Source organism: Ipomoea nil, unplaced genomic scaffold (assembly GCF_001879475.1).
Source record: "Ipomoea nil cultivar Tokyo-kokei standard unplaced genomic scaffold, Asagao_1.1 scaffold1721, whole genome shotgun sequence".
Lineage (NCBI taxonomy): Eukaryota > Viridiplantae > Streptophyta > Magnoliopsida > Solanales > Convolvulaceae > Ipomoea > Ipomoea nil.
The window spans coordinates 539,856-558,299 of NW_017618149.1; the positions used below are offsets into that span (position 1 = coordinate 539,856).

The window sequence follows — 18,444 nt, forward strand, 5'->3', positions numbered from 1 at the left end:
CTTGAGATATTCCATACATAGAACAATTTGGCTCCACGCCCACTCTCTTTATAAGCAAATTTGTAGTGGTGGGGAGAATATCACTAATAGCTCTCCAAAGGAATGTCTTCCACTTGGTGGGATTTTGAGTTTCCATAGAGTAAGCCATTTATTAAAAGCCCCATCCCTATCTTCATAATTTCCCACAATACGCTTATACCACTTTTAACCGAATATATTCCTTTCTGTTCTCCGTGCCAATACCAAGTATCATCATAATCAGGGGAGATAGGTATTTTCATAATATTTGTGACATTGATAGGTTGGAATAAATCAGTTAATATGGAATGATCCCATGAACCAGTTTCTTGATCAATCAAACCTACCACCTTGGCTCCTGCCAATTGCATAGGCATCTCAGTCTGTATCACAGGTTCCTGGTCATCCTGTATCCATGGATGATCCCATATCAGCGTAGTCTCTCCATTTCCAATCCTGCGTCTCACACCAATACAGATTAAAGCTTTGGCTGCCATTATACTACGCCAATAGAAACTGGGGTTATTTCCTATCTGCGCATAAAAAAATGAACCCTTGGGGTAATACCTTGCTTTATAAAATCGGGCTACCAACGATTCAGACTTAGTAAGCATCCGCCATGCCTGTTTACCTAACATAGCTAGGTTAAAGGCACGCAGCTCCTTGAAACCCAGACCTCCATGTTTCTTTGGGATACATAATTTGTCCCAAGCCTTCCAGTGTATTCCACGGTCAGTACCCGATCCCCACCAGTAGTGGTTCATGGTTACACCAATACAGATTAAAGCTTTGGCTGCCATTATACTACGCCAATAGAAACTGGGGTTATTTCCTATCTGCGCATAAAAAAATGAACCCTTGGGGTAATACCTTGCTTTATAAAATCGGGCTACCAACGATTCAGACTTAGTAAGCATCCGCCATGCCTGTTTACCTAACATAGCTAGGTTAAAGGCACGCAGCTCCTTGAAACCCAGACCTCCATGTTTCTTTGGGATACATAATTTGTCCCAAGCCTTCCAGTGTATTCCATGGTCAGTACCCGATCCCCACCAGTAGTGGTTCATGGTTCGCTCAATAGTTGTGCAGACAGATATAGGCAACAGAAAGACACTCATTGAAAATGTAGGCATAGATTGTGCTACACTTTTCAATAAAATCTCCTTGCCTGCCTGTGATAATAATTTTTTACTCCATGATCCAATTCTCTGCCTGATTTTATCCTCAATATACGAGAAAGCCGCCTTTTTATTTCTCCTCACAAACGATGGGAGCCCCAAATATTTTCCAAAGTTAGGTGTCTGTACCACCCCTAGAATTTGAGCCACCTCCATTCTATCCATTACACCTGGATTTCTGCTGTAGCATATACTTAACTTATGATAATTAACCACCTGCCTAGACATTTTTTCATATACAAATAAACAATCCTTTATTTTACCAGCCTCTTGTGCATTGGCAGTAAAAATAACAGATTATCATATGCAAAAACATAAGTGAGATATGGGGGCTCCTCTTGCCACCCTGCAACCATGTATAGAACCATCATTTTGCGCTTGCTGCAATAACAGAGAAAGGCCCTCCGCACAGATAATGAAGTGATAAGGGGACAAAGGGTCTCCGTGTCTCAAGCCACGAGTAGGTAGCACTAGGGTGCTGCGTGCGCCATTTATCAGAAAACTGTAGGACACTGTAGTTACACATAGCATAATCAATTCCACCTATTTAGGATCAAATCCCAATGCCAAAAGCATGCCACGCAAGAAGGACCACTTCATTCGGTCATATGCTTTCGCCATATCTAACTTGAGAGCACTCCATCCTATAACCCCACACTGTTTTCTGTTCAAAAAATGACCCACTTCTGCTGCTAGGAGGATATTATCAGTTATAAGTCTGTCTGGGATAAAGGCACTTTGTGAGTCAAATATAATTTCCTCCAGTCACTGCTGGAAATTATGGAATTTCCGACCACCTGAAAGTGATCTTAAATCAAGTCGAAAGCAAAAAGTGGTCGGAAATAGCAACAAAGGTTTTTCCGGATACCAAAAGTGGTCGGAACAAGGCTTTCGACTTGATTTAAGATCACTTTCAGGTGGTCGGAAATTCCATAATTTCCAGTAGTGAGTAGGCATCCTCCTGAGCCTCAAGTCGACTCAGCAGCTCCTCTAGACTCTAGAATTCAGCCAGCGAGATTGGGTCAGTGTGACCACGCAAACGCTGCTGCTCCTTTCGCAGGGTGTTAATCTGGTCACCAAACTTGTGATGTCGATCACCACTCCATCGTGATAATCGATCTCCGTAGTACAGAATACAATCTTGCAAGTCCATGCTCCTCCCTTCCTCCCATGACTCCTCCACAACACCCCTACACCCCTCATCATGTAGCCATGCCATCTCAAAACGGAAACCCCTCTTGCTAGTTCCACCCCTCCCTACGGAGTCATGGATCCCTAGAAAGAGAGCCCTGTGATCAGATCTTCTTGTTGCCAAATTCGTGACCCTAGCCCCCACCACAACATTTCGCCAATCATCCGTTGTGAGCACTTTATCCAATCTTTCCTCAATCCAGTTAGGCGTTCCTTGTCCCTTTTCCATGGTTGCAAAAATCGCGCCTAGGCGCTAGGCGGCCGGCCGGCTGGGCGGTTTTTTAATTTTTTAATTTTTTTTTAGTTTTAAAGTGTTAAAAATTCGGGAATGCATAACTTTTGACTCGGTTGTCCGTTTTGGACAAAAAAAATTTTCAAATCACGTATTTTTTCTGAAGGCGGTTTGACCCTCTAATTTCTCCAAAAAAGGCTTCTTTTGCTCTTAATTTTAATTTTTTATGTATTTAGATGGTTTCAACAATATTCAAAACGATTTTACAACCACTTATGTAAATAATTTGTAAGAAAAAACTAGAGGAACCTTATGTTTTATTAGTGAATTTCATAATTTTTAATTTAATTTTTTTTTATTTTTAAAAAAATAAAAAAAATAAAAAAATAAAAACAAAAAATTGGCGCCTAGGCGCCCCCTTGGCGCTTAGGGGGCGCCTAACGTTTTTTGCAACCTTGCCCTTTTCCCATGTAAACTGATACCCCTCTATAGACATCTGGGACAAACCGCAGTCCTCAATAGTATACCCAAAACCGCGAAGGAGACTAATCGGATGCGGGTTGCCCACGCGTTTTTCATGCTGATAGAGTAAATCATTAAAATCCCCCACAACAACCCAGGGGAGATCAGATCTACCTGCCAGCGATCTCAATAAATCCCAGGCCTGCTCAATTTATAACTTTACTTGTAAGATTAATTAAGTGGAGGGGGGCCAAATATTTTGAAGAAACAACAAAATGTTAAAATTCTATATAATATTTTTTTAAAAAAAATTAATACATATATAACATTAAAAAAATTTGGGGGTGGGGGATAGGGGCCAAGGCCCCCCTAAGAATGCACTTGCCTCCGTCCCTGCTCAAAGACAACGGTTTAAAACTATTGTCTTATATATCAAAGACAAAGGTAGGTTAAAAATCTTGTCTATAGACTGTTGTTGAAGTCGGTGTTGATGTAAGTCTGTCTAAAAAACAACAGTTTAAAATCGTTGTCTTATATATCAAAGACAATGGTATTGGCCCCCCTAAGAATGCACTTGCCTCCGTCCCTGCTCAAAGACAACGGTTTAAAACTATTGTCTTATATATCAAAGACAAAGGTAGGTTAAAAATCTTGTCTATAGACTGTTGTTGAAGTCGGTGTTGATGTAAGTCTGTCTAAAAAACAACGGTTTAAAATCGTTGTCTTATATATCAAAGACAATGGTAAAATACGGTTGTTTATAGATTAATTGTTGTTGAAGCCAATGTTATTGTAGATCATGCTCAAAGACAACAATTAAAAATCGTTCTCTATAGACTGTTGCTAAAGTCGGTGTTGTAAGTCTTGCTCAAAGACAACGGTTTAAAACCCGACCACCATGCATTGTCTTATATATCAAAGACAACAGTTAAAAACTCTTGTCTTTCGACTATTATTGAAGCCGATGTTGTTGTTGTGTATCAAAGACAACGTACGGTTTAAAAATCATTGGCTTTATTCATAACGACAACGGTTCTAAATTGTTGTCTTTAATTAATGTGGAAAACTATTTTTGATTAAGTGTTGTTGAAAATCTCAATGTAAAAACAACGATTTTTTTTATTGTTGTCTTTCTATTAAAGACAATAGTTTTTTCTATTGTCGTATATATGTTATCTTTGTTGGTATTTATTATTATGAAAACGGTTTAAAATAATTGTTAATGTACTCAATAATAATGGTTGTTACGAACTTTAAACTATCTTGATTTTAAGTATAATATGCAATAATAACACTTTATCCAAATTAAACACCATATAAATACAAATTAAAGTAATGAATGACATAATAAAAATAAGTTAAAATATCTCAAAGTACACAACAATTCACATGATCAATCCCTCAATTTCATCATAAATAAACAAATTTTAAGTCCCAATTTGTGGACTGAAAAATATAAAAATTGGATCCTCAATAAATAAATAAAGGAATAAGGGTCAATTAGGTCATTCAACTGCATAGCAAAGTGCAATTAGGCCATCGAACAAAAAAAAAATACAATTGGGTCCTTAAACAACACAAATTCATACAATTAGGTCCAAAATGACCTGTTTACCTTAAACTTTACTGACGTGGCGGTTGCGAATTTAAAAAATAATTTTAAATAAAATAATTAATTAAAAATCAAAAATAAAAAAATAAAAAAATAAAAAAGCACAGCGGCCGGCGAACTTCGTCTCCCTGGCCAGGAGACGAAGACCTTTGTCTCCATCCTTCGTCTCCTCCATGGCCGGAGACGTCTCCAGCCATAGAGACGAAGGTCTTCTTCTCCATGGCATGAAACAAAGGGCTTCATCTCTCGTCATGGAGACGAAGTCGGCCGGAGACGTTTCGTCTTGCCCGTGCTGTTTTTTTTTCTTCTTCTTGTTTTTTAATTAATTTTTTTATTTAAAATTATTTTAAAATTTGAAACCTCCACAGCAGGTAAACAGATCATTTTAGACCTAATTGCATAAATTTGTATTGTTCAGCGATCCAATTACATTTCTTTTTTGAGTTTGATGGTCTAATTGTACTTTGGTGTACAATTGAGTGGCCTATTTGACCCTTATTCCATAAAAATAAATAAATGCATGTGTGTGTCCGTATACTAATGTAGATTATTACCTAAAGTTGTTACATTTGTATATTTGTCACTAGATTACCTTATGGAATCTAAGATTATTGGAAATGTTAAATTTTTGTATTTGGTTATAATATATTTGGTTTAGGTGTTATCATATATATATATATATATATATATATATATATATATATATATGTCTAAACACAATTACAATTATCACTTTTAACGTCGGATTTTGAATACAAACAATGTTGGTTTTTTCGACGTTAATCTGGCAGACGTAATAAATAAATGATACGACGTCAACTTTTAGTAAAAATTGACGTCGTATGTTTATATATATATATATATATATATATATATATATATATATATATATATATATATATATATATATATATATATATAATTAAGTTCCAATGCGAGTGCATGCTTCCCGTGTGGTTGTACGGTGAGTAATGTGCGTGAGTTTTGTACTTAAGGTGTGTGAAGCTTCTGCTTAAGGTGTGTGGGTGTGTACTTAATGTGAATAGTTATTGAAACTTAAGGTGCATGAGTTTTGTGCTTAAGGTGCATGAGTTTTGTACTTAAGGTGCGTGAGTCTTGTGCTTAAGATGCGTGAGTTTGTACTTAATGTGAACAATTGTTGAAACTTAAGATGCGTGCGTTTTTGTGCTTGAAGTGTGTGAGTTTTGTGCTTAAGGTGCATGAGGGTTGTGCTTAGGATGCGTAAGTTTTATGCTTAAAGTGCGTGAATTTGTGTTCTGAAGGTATTTTGTTTGTGTGCTTGATGTGCGTGTGTTGTGTACTTAAAATGCAGCAGTTTAATGCTTAATGTGAAGCCAACCGCACGGAAAGCCCCCCCCCCCCCCCGCACCTTATCCCTTCCACACACACACACACACACACACACACACACACACACACACACACACACACACACACACACACACACACACACACACACACACACACATATATATATATATATATATATATATATATATATATATATATATATATATATATATAAAATAAAGTTCAAATGCGGCGGGGTCTTCCCGTGCGGCGGTGCGGCGGAATTCCAGAATACACCAACAGTGTTAACAATATGCACCAACAGTGTAAGAAAAACACACCACAATGAAATGCAATAAAACATCACAAAATACACAACAGACTCAAAAAAATACACCATATAACTCACCACCCCCAATGGTGTATTTCCGAATAGTGTATGGTGTCTTTACTCACACCTAATGGTGTGTGTTTGGTGATGCGGGGCTCTGTTTACTCTGTTTTTTGTGGTGTATTTTCCTAACGTTGATGGTGCATATTTGTTGAACTATTGGTGATGCCGCACTGTAAGAAATCACCGCACCGTAAGACACCGCCGCACCTGAACTCGCCTATATATATATATATATATATATATATATATATATATATATATATATATATATGAAACTTTAATGATGTAAGAACTATTTTGTCTGATAAAAAATAATAGTACAATACGGTACAATTGTATCATTATAGAAAAATACAGATAAAAAATATTAATATCATAAATCCATAATGACATAAATCATTCTCAATAATGCATAAATATAATTAAAATATTGAGTCTATATAACATTAAATTTGGGAAACCATGAAAAGAATTCTCTTCTATTATATTCCGGTAGAAGAATAAAAGATGCATCTAATAGTGACATATATCATTTATCAGATTCATTCCATTCCTACAATTGTCTGCGAACCAAATTGCAGGCTAATGATCAGTGGATTTCCCTATTACGTCGCTTGCGGAAGTTTCCATGCTGGCGATACAGGGCCAATATCATATATAATTTCTCTATGGCATGACCAAACTAGCTTTATTGCTTCCGGTGTCCCAATTCCGGCTCCTCTCGGATCTCCGGCCGGACCGAACCTGCCAGCCATCACTTGGTTAGCTTACTAGAAGCAAATCAACAAGTGCCCAAATACCCAACTCAAAAGTAGGGATAGCAATGGGGAAAATTTTCAAGGATCAAGGACGGGGAGTTTATTGGGGACAGGGAATCCCCGTCCCCACGGGGATCCGCCGGGGATGGGGCCGGGATTGCAGGGACAGGGAGTATACTCCCTCACAATAAGTTAAAATATTTCAAAATACACAACAATTCACATGATCAATCCCTTAATTTCATCATAAATAAACAAATTTTAAGTCCTAATTTGTGGACTGAAAAATATAAAAGTTGGATCCTCAATAAATAAATAAATAAAGGGATAAATTTTCAAAAAAAAATAAATAAAGGGATAAGAGTCAAATAGGCCACTCAACTGCACACCAAAGTGCAATTAGACCATCAAACTAAAAATAATATAATTGGGTCCCTGAACAACACAAATTCATGCAATTAGGTCTAAAATGACCTGTTTACCTTAAACTTTGCTAACGTGAAAGTTGCGAATTTTTAAAATAATTTTAAATAAAATAATTAATTAAAATCAAAAATAAATATTAAAAAAAAAAAAAAAAAAAAAAAAAAACAGCACAGCCAGAGACGAACCGTCTCCGACCGGCGAACTTCGTCTCCCTGGCCAGGAGACGAAGGGCTTCGTCTCCTGCCATGGAGACGAAGCCGGCCAGAGACGAAACGTCTTCGACCATGCTGTTTTTTGTTTTTTTTTTTTTTTAATTAATTATTTTATTTAAAATTATTTTAAAATTCGAACCTCCACAGCAGGTAAATAGATCATTTTAGACCTAATTGTATGAATTTATGTTCAGGAATTCAATTACATTTTTTTTTTTAGTTCGATGACCTAATTGTACTTTGTTGTGCAATTGAGTGGCCTATTTGACCCTTATTCCATAAATAAATAAATGCATGTGTGTGTCTGTATACTAATGTAGATTATTACCTAAAGTTGCTACATTTGTATATTTGTCACTAGATTACCTTATGGAATCTATGATTATTGGAAATGTTAAATTTTTGTATTTGGTTAAATCTAATATAAATATGTTTGGTTTAGGTGTTATGTTTTATGTTATATTGTTGTTGTTTTTTTTTTTTTTTTTTTTTTACTTTAATACCTTTAACATATGTTTATGTATTTTATAATTTCAAAATAAAAATAAATAAATAAGACAATTGTAACATATATAAGTACATAATTTAAAAATAATTAACTACGAGCTTGAACTTGAGAAATAAAATTACTTTAATGTATGCTATGGTTTGTACTCAACCTGATTTGGCTCATGTTGTTAGCCAAATTAGTAAATACATGTCTAAACACTATTACAATTATCACTTTTAACGTCGGTTTTTGAATACAAACAATGTCGGGTTTTTTCGACGTTAATCTGGCAGACGTAATAAATAAATGATACGACGTCAACTTTTAGTAAAAATTGACGTCGTATGTTTATATATATATATATATATATATATATATATATATATATATATATATATATATAATTAAGTTCCAATGCGAGTGCATGCTTCCCGTGTGGTGAGTAATGTGTGTGAGTTTTGTACTTAAGGTGCGTAGATTAGTTGTTGAAACTTAAGGTGCATGAGTTTTGTGCTTAAGGTACGTGAGTTTTGTACTTAAGGTGTGTGAGTCTTGTACGTAAGGTGCGTGAGTTTGTGCTTAATGTGAGTAATTGTTGAAACTTAAGATGCGTTTGTTTTTGTGCTTAAGGTGCGTGAGTTTTGTGCTTCAGATGCGTGATGGTTGTGCTTAAGATGCGTGAGTTTTGTGTGCTTAAGATACGTGAGTTCGTGTTCTGAAGGTATTTTGATTATGTGCGTGTGTTGTGTACTTAAAGTGCGACAGTTTAATGCTTAATGTGAGTCCAACCACACAACCGTACGGGAAACCCCTCCATTTATGTATGTATAAAACTTTAATGATGTAAGAGCTATTTTGGCCGATAAAAAATAATAGTACAATACGTGTAAAGTAATGTACAATTGAATCATTATAGAAATACAGATAAAAAATATTAATATCATAAATCCATAATGACATAAATCATTCCCAATAATGCATAAGCATAATTAAAATATCTAGTCTATATAACATTAAATAAACATGAAAAGAATTCTCCTCTATTGTATTCCGGTAGAAGAATAAAAGATGCATTATTTCTAATAGTGACATATAATTTATCAGATTCATTCCATTCCTACAATTAACTACAAACCAAATTGCAGGCTAATGATCAGTGGATTTCCCTATTACGTCGCTTGCGGAAGTTTCCATGCTGGCGATACAGGGCCAATATCATATATAATTTCTCTATGGCATGACCAAACTAGCTTTATTGCTTCCGGTGTCCCAATTCCGGCTCCTCTCGGATCTCCGGCCGGACCGAACCTGCCAGGCATCACTTCTTTAGCTTACTAGAAGCAATCAACAAGTGCCCAAATACCCAACTCAAAAGTAGGAATGGCAATGGGGAAAATTTTCGAGGATCAGGAATGGGGAGGAGTTGATTGGGGACAGGGAATCCCCGTCCCGTCCCCGTCCCCACGGGGATCCGCCGGGGACGGAGATGGGGTCGGGGTTGCAAGAACAGGGAGTATAACCCCCGCTCCGTTGTCATCCCTACTCAAAAGTATATAACCTTCTACTTCTACTTACCAGTGATTTTGTGGTGCCCCTGTCGTTCTTGCTCTGATTCCGGCATAAGTAGTTCCATTAACAGAATTTCCGATCACTTCCTGCAGATAGAGGACAAGACGGTTTCATTTGGAGAGCAACTGGCAAATTGGTTACATGCATTGATGCAAATATAATATCAAAAGCCGACAATGAACCACAAGGAGGTAAATCAGCCTAGGTTGCCCATAGCTGACCGGCTAAAACTAGAAGGCTGGGATTCAAACTTGTGACCTCGTGGTTACAAGTTTATATCCTTAGACATCTAGGCTGGATTACCCCCAAAAAACGTGTTAATCTTACTTGCAGGAACAGTTGATCATTTGAAACTACAGCAGCCGTTAAATTTGCATCCATCCTTTCAAGGGCATTCAAGACCAAGGGCAGTTGATTATCTTTGTATTCAGTGACTATCTGCCAACAAAAGTTCATATAGATGACAGTTTGTTAGCACATAAGAAAGTTATTTGCGGAGACACCACATCAAGTTACAACGCCATAGATAAATCAGTATAATCTATCAAAATAAAACTAGTCCAAACACGGAGCTATTACCTGGAATGGGCCAAAAACTTCGGTTGTCACAAGATCGTAATTTTCATCCTTTAGGATTTCTTCTAGAGGAACAAAAACGGCAGTTGGTCTAATGGCACCATAAATTGAAGGGATGGAATGATTTTCCAAGGGTTCACCACCGAAGAGAAGCTTTGATCCTGGTATCTGAAGCAATTTATTCATATGGTCTAACATCGCTTTGGTTGTAAACTGCAAAATGTAAAAAAGGCATAACTATTGTTCTGCATAATTCAGTATAGTTAGTAGAGATTTCCAACCATCATTCAAAGATCTTTCATTTTATACAACCAACCAATAATCAATACCCAAACACCTAAGAGAAGTAGAAGCACATACAGTGAGAACAGGACCAACTGTTAAGTCATCTAGCTTTCTTCTTGCAGCGAGTGAGCTCATTAAGTTGATGAGGGGACTTTTGCTCCAATTCTGCACACAAGACGGGAGACGTTATTGTCTCTTTATAAATATACCAACTGACATTCTATTTTACGAAGAAACCAAAAACAAAAATGAATCAGTTGATTAAAAAACTAAAAGACAGACAGGACAGGAATAGTAATAGCGAACCTCGTGCATAAAAAGTATTGATTGAGCTGAGCACTTCTGACCACTACATGCGTAGGCATCTTGATCGCAAACCCACGCAATGTAATCCACCTATCAAAAAAATGTATGGGAATTACACTACGTTTAAAACATAAACAGACATAAGATAAGCCATTGTCATGTTCATTGTGTAAACCTCATCAACATCAGGGCCAAGGATCTTCCAGTCAAATCCAGCATCTTCCAGCTTGATGCGACCTTTAAGGTCCCCTGCTAACTTCTCTGCTACTCTCGAGCTACCAGTGAATAGAGTCATGCGTGGTTTTCCCTAATGGTTACAGTTTAAAGGTTTAAAATTTTAGATACACAAGTAGAGTAAACCAAATCAAAGCATTTTTCTACTAAGTCAGGTTGGCTGCATGGATTCTGAAAGACCATTCTGGTCTGCTGAAAGCAACATTTCCATAAATTTGTTATAAATGAGGATATGTTTAATAGTTTTATTCAAAGTATCCAACACCTTATGGGCTTTGGTTTCCCCTAAATGTGCACACACACACACACACACACACACACACACACACACACACACCCCCCTCATTTCCAAGATAATCCGACATGCAAAAACCAAACACTTTGAGGCAATCTCAGAGGAGACATTTTTACTTTATCTGTTATATCATGTGTGGTATCTTGCATTAAATTATCAATTTCCAATCAAGACAACACTTTCTATGGAAAGAGATTACTTTTTTTCATTGAAGTAGACTGACCAGTGCAAGAATTATTTTATGTAAACATAAATATATCAATAAAAGAAAGCAATAAAACAACAATGATAATGGGGAAGACAGAAAAGCTTTAGGAGGAGAAGACAGAGAAAGAGAGAAAGAAATAAATGCAGTCAGAAAACAGCCGGAATCATGAAACCAACTCAACATCTCAAAAGAACAAATCCAGCCACTTCAGGTATAGGAAAAACAAAAGTAAATCATTTTCTGAGAAAACATTTAGATCTGTGTTGATGCAAAAACAAGAAAAGAATGCAAACTTGCAAAGAGGACACAAGGATCTTGCCTAATTAAAATTGGAATAAGGTTCAAATTGGCCACTGAACGTAACCTGAAAATGCAATTAGGCCACTGAACGAAAAAAAAAAAGTGCAATTAGGCCACTGAACACTCCAAAAATGTGCAATTTCACCTGATAGCAGGTTACCCTCAATTTTAGCAGGTTATCTGCTTACGTGGCAGCTGAGTTGGCATTTTTAATAAATTTTAATTAATTTTTAATAAATTTTAATAATAAATTTTTATTAAAAAATTTTAAAAAATAAAAACGACTTTATTTTATTTTTTATTTAATCTTTTCCAATTTTTTATAAAATTTATTATTAAAATTAATTATTAAAAATTATTTAAAAATTATTAAAAATGCCAACTAAGCTGCCACGTAAAATTGATGGTAACCTGCTATCCGGTAAAATTGCATACGTTTGGAGAATTCAGTGGCCTAATTGCACATTTTTTGAGTGTTCAATGGCCTAATTGCACTTTTTTTTCGTTCAGTGGCCTAATTGCATTTTCAGGTTACGTTCAGTGGCCAATTTGAACATTATTCCATTAAAATTCAAGAACCCTAGCCCAGTATATATAAAAAAAAAAAAAAAAAATTTTAAAGAAAAGGTAAAATGGAAATGAGACAAAAGTCACCACTAGTGAACCCCTTTGCTAATACTGATGTCAACAGTCATCACTTCTAGTTCTGTAAGTGTTTTCTTAATCACTATATAGATATCTTTCCCTTTTTTATTTTATTTACTTAAGGCAGGAGCATAATCTAATTGCAATGAATTGGTGTTGACGTTTACAGCATGACCCCCCAAGTTAAAAACTTGAAGGAAACAATCAGCAATTACTGACTGGGTTTAGAGATATTGCAATTCTCTAATATTAAATAGAAAAGATTGAATGTGACAAAACTCTAGAAAGAAAACTGTTTAATGGTCAGAAATGAATTGGGAGATAACTGGTTACTGTCAAGTGGCCCGTCATTGCAACACTTATCTATAAAGAGAAGAATTTGAGGAACCAACCTCTAGAAGTAGTTTGTTCATTGTCTTTCCATCAGAATTTAAGAAATCAACATCCTCTAATGGTAGCCCACAATCATGAAGCAGACGAAGCATTTGTTCCATTACAATGCACACCTGAAGAAAAATTAGAAGCCATGATGTCATCATAAAATGATGCAAATGTAATTTGTAGACCTAATTGTTAGGTTGATATTAGCTTGCCAAATATAGGAGTTTCCAAGCATTTTGAGTTACTAAGAACTTGCAAAATTATACCTTGCTATCAACTTTAAGAACTGGCTTATTTCCCATGTATAATGCACCCATCAACTGAAGTACAGGAATCTCCAAGGGAAAATTAAAGGGAGTAACAATGGCCACCTGAATGTCAAAATTTTCAACGACAAACTTTCATGATAAATGATGAATATCATAAACAAATGAATAGACAGAAAGTGGTCAAGTGTTATTATATGCTCCTACATCACAATGATAGGATAGAATAATTGAGTAGGTTGAGATGGATATGAGCCAAAACAAGTGCAAATGGGTGGCAACTAAATAATTTGAAAAACGATTGTTTTAAGAAGATAATAATTTGACTGTCAAAGATGGCCTAAAGACGCACCTATAGATATAATATCTTAGAAGAGCAACAGTAACATGTAACATAGTAAACAAAATAATATGAGACCTTGTGGTTTAAAGGTGAACAAACCCTGGGGACATATTCCATGGAGGAAACTGATTAATGTAGCTGACTCAAAATGATTGAAAATGGCTGAGGGAGTTCAGTTGAGAAAAGTGATTTGAGTTTAAAACTTCAGAATAATGAAAATCCATAACTAATGGATTATTTATTGATAATCAGGAAAATAATGTAAAAACAAATAGTTTACTAGTAAAAGGCATAAAGCAGTAAAAATAAAATAAAATAAAATAGTATACTAGGAAGCCTCTTTTGCGCAGTTGTATTGCATTGAATTGAGAATTTATATAATGAACGCCTTACCGGACCATAAGGCCAGCGGAAACCATGGCTCTGCTGTCCAAGATGATTTCCAGGTACTCCAAAAGACCTTGCCAGAAATCGAACCTGCCAGATTGAAAGCGAAAAAATATGAGAGAACTTTTAGGTCCCTGTCATCTTTGTGAAATCTAAAAAACCATGGGTGTGAAAGAAACAATCACATTACTGGATCTAGAAAAGGTAAAACAACTTAAAATAAGTCTTAGTCCTAATCTAGTTTGGGCCTGCCTGGTCAGCTGTATGGATTCTATAACTCTATCCAACTTTCTTACTGCCAAAGTTAATAGTAGCCATTCAATGAAAATTCCCTCATTTTTGTCTCTTCCTTTTATATATTGCTCATATGAACCAATAGCTTAACTTAGAGGTTTTGTACCTGATCACCAGAAAAATTTTCCAAAAACTTTTGTGTGACAAAAACTTCAGCCAGAGCTTGCTGGTAACTCTTAGGAGACACCCTCTGTATTAACCTTGTGAAGAAATCAGAAACCTGAAAGTTATTGATAAAATAAATTATTAAACAAACCACAGTCTTCAACAATCTAAATCATTATAAATTATATTGAAGTATTAAGGGATATAAATTATCATTTCTTGAAATATTACTTCAGGCAATGATAGCATATGAGCTGCCTTTGTAGATATGTCTCCCAACATTAGATATCTGTAAAAGCATCAACAATCTTATATCAATTTTCATATTTCAATCTAATGAAGAAATGTTACATCTCCATGACTAATATATCATTAGACAACCATGTTTATTTTTGCTTTGTTTTGTTTTCGGATTTAACTGTCAATGCTGAATTTTTGTTTTTCTCTCCCATCTAAAAAAAGCTAGATTATGTTAGCATACCTTTCTGGTGCCTTAAATGGATTATGTAGGCCATGTTTGGGGCACTTTCTCATGCTCTCCAAGAATGGCTGCACATTGGAAAATCAAGACAAAGAAACAATCACAATGTTAAAAGTTTGACATTTAAATTGTAAGAGAAGCGGAGCTGATTCATTCAAACCAGACCAACAGCAAAGCAAATGTAAAAATTTTATACAACCACTACAAAAGGAAAAAAATGCAGGAAGAACAATATCTTATTGAATTTGTACCTGCAGTTCTGCGTCTTGTACTTCTGCAACTTTAATAAATGACTCCCCATTTAGGGGATCCAATATTGTGTTCCAACTGGAAGATCTTATCCAATTTCCCTGCACTAAGAAAATGAATCCCTCTTATATGCACTGTTTGAATTAAATTAAAGTTGAAGGGAACTAATCTAATACCAAAAACTGTAGAAATAACAGAGGAGCCAATCAGCCAATAACATGTCACTGAATGCATAATATCTATAGATAATAAGACACTATAATAATCTTAGAACAGTGTTAGTATGTCCCACTTATTATAAATGTTAACAACAAAATCACTTCTAGGTAGGAAATGATCTGATACTATTCGCATTACATACCTAAGTTGTGTACTTCAGCAGGTTGAGAACCGGATATATCTTCAACATTCAAAGTTGCAAATGGCAAAGAATGGCTCGCTCTGGTTCCCACTTCTTCATTGGCATAGGGCCGGGAATGGTTGGGTCTACATGTATTAAATAATGAATGAAAGAACCAACTACAAGTTACTCTTTATGAAGAAAAATTATTATTTAAAAAAATAAATAAATAAAATTAAAAAAAAAAGACTCATCTACAGCCAAGCTGGGTCTAAATGCCCAAAAATTTGGCAAACTATTTTATACACTCACATCTAAACTAGACTAGACAATATATATATATATATATATATATATATATATATATATATATATATATATATATAGTGATTTTCCAATCTTGTACATAAATGCACACAAGCAATCAAGCATTTACATAAATGTTTACACAATCTCAGATTCTAGTGTACAATGCACACAATCTTCTTTGGAATAGTTTGTGTGCATTCATATTGATTCACAGGTTCGGATTTGATCATTTATATATATGAAACTGGGGAGAAATTTAAGTATTGAAATCTTCAGATAGAAAATCATAGATTTCTAGTAATATCTGAAATTATCTTTAACGATGGTGTCACTAACTAAGTGATCTTCATAATGAGTGAAAGTGTTTTTTTTTTTTAACTCCAGTTGCTAGCCAATTTATGTTCTATCTTTGTTGGTGACCAAATAGATTGAATTGAAATTCCATAAATCCCATATATCTCCTCATCAATTACATAATTCTTGAATCCAAACGACAAACCCCATACAATTCCCAGTTGTCTATGAATGTTCGCCGCAAATTATTTTCTGAAAAAAAAAAAAAAAAATCAAACATACTACCTGGTAGTGCCGAGTGAACCCAGATAAGTGATGGCAGTCCGAGTTGCTCTGTTTCTCAACTGTGTGAACGCTTGTAACTGATACATACTGATTTACGCCGAGACCAAACAAAGTGGGTTCGATATCAGAAGCTTCGTTTTATGCAATCGTCAAAGAAGAGAGAATTGGAAAGCTTCGCTTTGTCAGCTTGTTTGTTTGCAGAAATACTTGTGCTTCCCCGTACGCATTAAACTCTTACCAGCAAAAGGCTTTATCAAATTAGCGTTACTGTATCGGAGCGTTTTGTTCACGGAATCTTAGATTATTCTAAGTAAGAGGTAATATAAGATTTTGCGAGATTTTGTGATCATTTATATCTATACTTCTATATATTATTATATATATAAAACAAATATAGTTTTTTAATAAAATATATTATTTTCTGCTTTCCTATTTGTATTTCCTATTTGTATTATAATTCTATGTTAAAATTCATATTCTAATATTATAAAATAATATAATATAATTCCTAATATTGTTTTCTACTTTTCCGTACTGTAATTCTACATTAAAATTCTTATTCCTAATATAATAGGACATTCTATTTATATACCATTAAAAGTAAATCCTTCTAGCATTTTTCCGCACAAACTCATTGTATTGGTTAAATTATTTAATTATGGTAAACTATGAAATAATTAATGATGGCAATAGAAATTATAGAAGAATATAGAATACAAGAATATTTAATTATAGTTATATTATTATTGTACCTCATGGAAAAAAAATACAAGAATATTTAATTATGGTTATATTATTATTGTGCATCACGGTCATTATATACTAACAGAACTTGACAGGAAAATAATAATAATAATAATAATAATAATAATAATAATAATAATAATAATAATAATAATAATAATAATAATATAAGTGGTAATAATCTATTCTATTCTAAAATTATAAAATAGTGTAATGCAATTCCTATTGCAATCTAATCTATACTATATAATAATAACAAAATCCTGAAATTTTAACTTCCCACCCAATTCCTAAAAAATCTCTCTTCCCAATAAAATATATTAATTTCTACTTTCTCATTCGTACAATAATTCTGGGTAAAAATTCTATTCTAAAATTATAAAATAATGTAATGCAATTCCTATTGCAATCTAATCTATACTATATATAATAACAAAATCCTGAAATTTTAACTTCCCCCCAATTCCTAAAAAAATCTCTCTTCCCAATAAAATATATTGATTTCTACTTTCCGATTCGTACAATAATTCCGCGTAAAAATTCTATTCTAAAATTATAAAATAGTGTAATGCAATTCCTATTGCAATCTAATCTATATCTATCTATCTATCTATCTATACTTACTATATATAATAACAAAATCCTGAAATTTTAACTTCCCGCCCAATTCCTAAAAAATCTCTCTTTCCCAATAAAAGATATTGATTTCTACAATAATTCTAAGTTAAAAGTTTATTCTAATATTATAAAATTGTGTAATACTATTCCTATTCTATCTATACTATATATCAGTGTTTCAAAAATCGCGCCGCTGGCCGCGGCGAGGAAGGCCGGAATCGGCCTCCTTCGTTGCCGCCTCACCTGCTGAACCGGTGATTATTATTTTTTTTTTTTAAGTTGTAAAGTGTCAAAAGTTTGACAAGGCATAAATTTTGACTCGGTTGTCCGTTTTGGACAAATATTTTTTTGAAATTGCGTATTTTTTTGAGATCTATCATCCACAAACTGTCGTAGGCGGTTTGGCGCACTAATTTCTAAAACAAAAATGCTTTATTAAATAGTTTCTAAGAAATAACTATGAGAACCTTATGTTTTATTAATGAATTTTTTAATTTTTTAATTAAAAAAATTGTCCCGTGCATTATTTAATAATATCTCTTTTTAATGAATTTATTAATTGAAGAATATTTAATTATTGTTATATTATTATTGTGACTCACGGAATACAATACAAGAATATTTAATTATGGTTATATTATTATTG

The 18,444-nt window shown here is 34.3% G+C and overlaps 1 protein-coding gene across 2 annotated transcripts; it reads right to left on the bottom strand.

Moving 5' to 3' along the window:
* Positions 1 to 9,308: 9,308 nt before the first annotated feature.
* On the bottom strand, positions 9,309 to 16,656 carry LOC109191915 (probable aldehyde dehydrogenase). 2 transcript variants are annotated; one of them, XM_019342601.1, is made up of 17 exons: positions 16,589 to 16,656; positions 16,437 to 16,533; positions 15,570 to 15,694; positions 15,211 to 15,314; positions 14,960 to 15,027; positions 14,710 to 14,767; positions 14,480 to 14,593; positions 14,086 to 14,169; positions 13,350 to 13,454; positions 13,095 to 13,208; positions 11,196 to 11,327; positions 11,021 to 11,110; positions 10,790 to 10,879; positions 10,433 to 10,642; positions 10,181 to 10,291; positions 9,860 to 9,939; positions 9,309 to 9,592 (listed from the first exon to the last, which is right to left on the bottom strand). In XM_019342601.1, exons 2-17 carry the CDS (start codon positions 16,520 to 16,522, stop codon positions 9,454 to 9,456), a joined length of 1,710 nt encoding a protein of 569 aa, XP_019198146.1. In that variant the 5' UTR covers positions 16,523 to 16,533; positions 16,589 to 16,656; the 3' UTR covers positions 9,309 to 9,453. The 2 variants fall into 2 exon arrangements, with proteins under 2 accessions (XP_019198146.1, XP_019198144.1); XM_019342599.1 differs by lacking the exon at positions 16,589 to 16,656 and having other exon boundaries at positions 16,437 to 16,588.
* Positions 16,657 to 18,444: the final 1,788 nt, after the last annotated feature.

What these genes read in the sequence shown, in the direction of transcription:
- LOC109191915 (XM_019342601.1), bottom strand. Translation starts at nt 16,522, where the DNA reads ATGTATCAGTTACAAGCGTTCACACAGTTGAGAAACAGAGCAACTCGG. An exon ending in TTGGCCCTGATGTTGATGAG is followed by an intron (nt 11,111 to 11,195) that starts GTTTACACAATG and finishes TTTTTTTGATAG; the next exon opens with GTGGATTACATTGCGTGGGT. An exon ending in GGGGCACCACAAAATCACTG is followed by an intron (nt 9,593 to 9,859) that starts GTAAGTAGAAGT and finishes GATGCCTGGCAG; the next exon opens with GTTCGGTCCGGCCGGAGATC.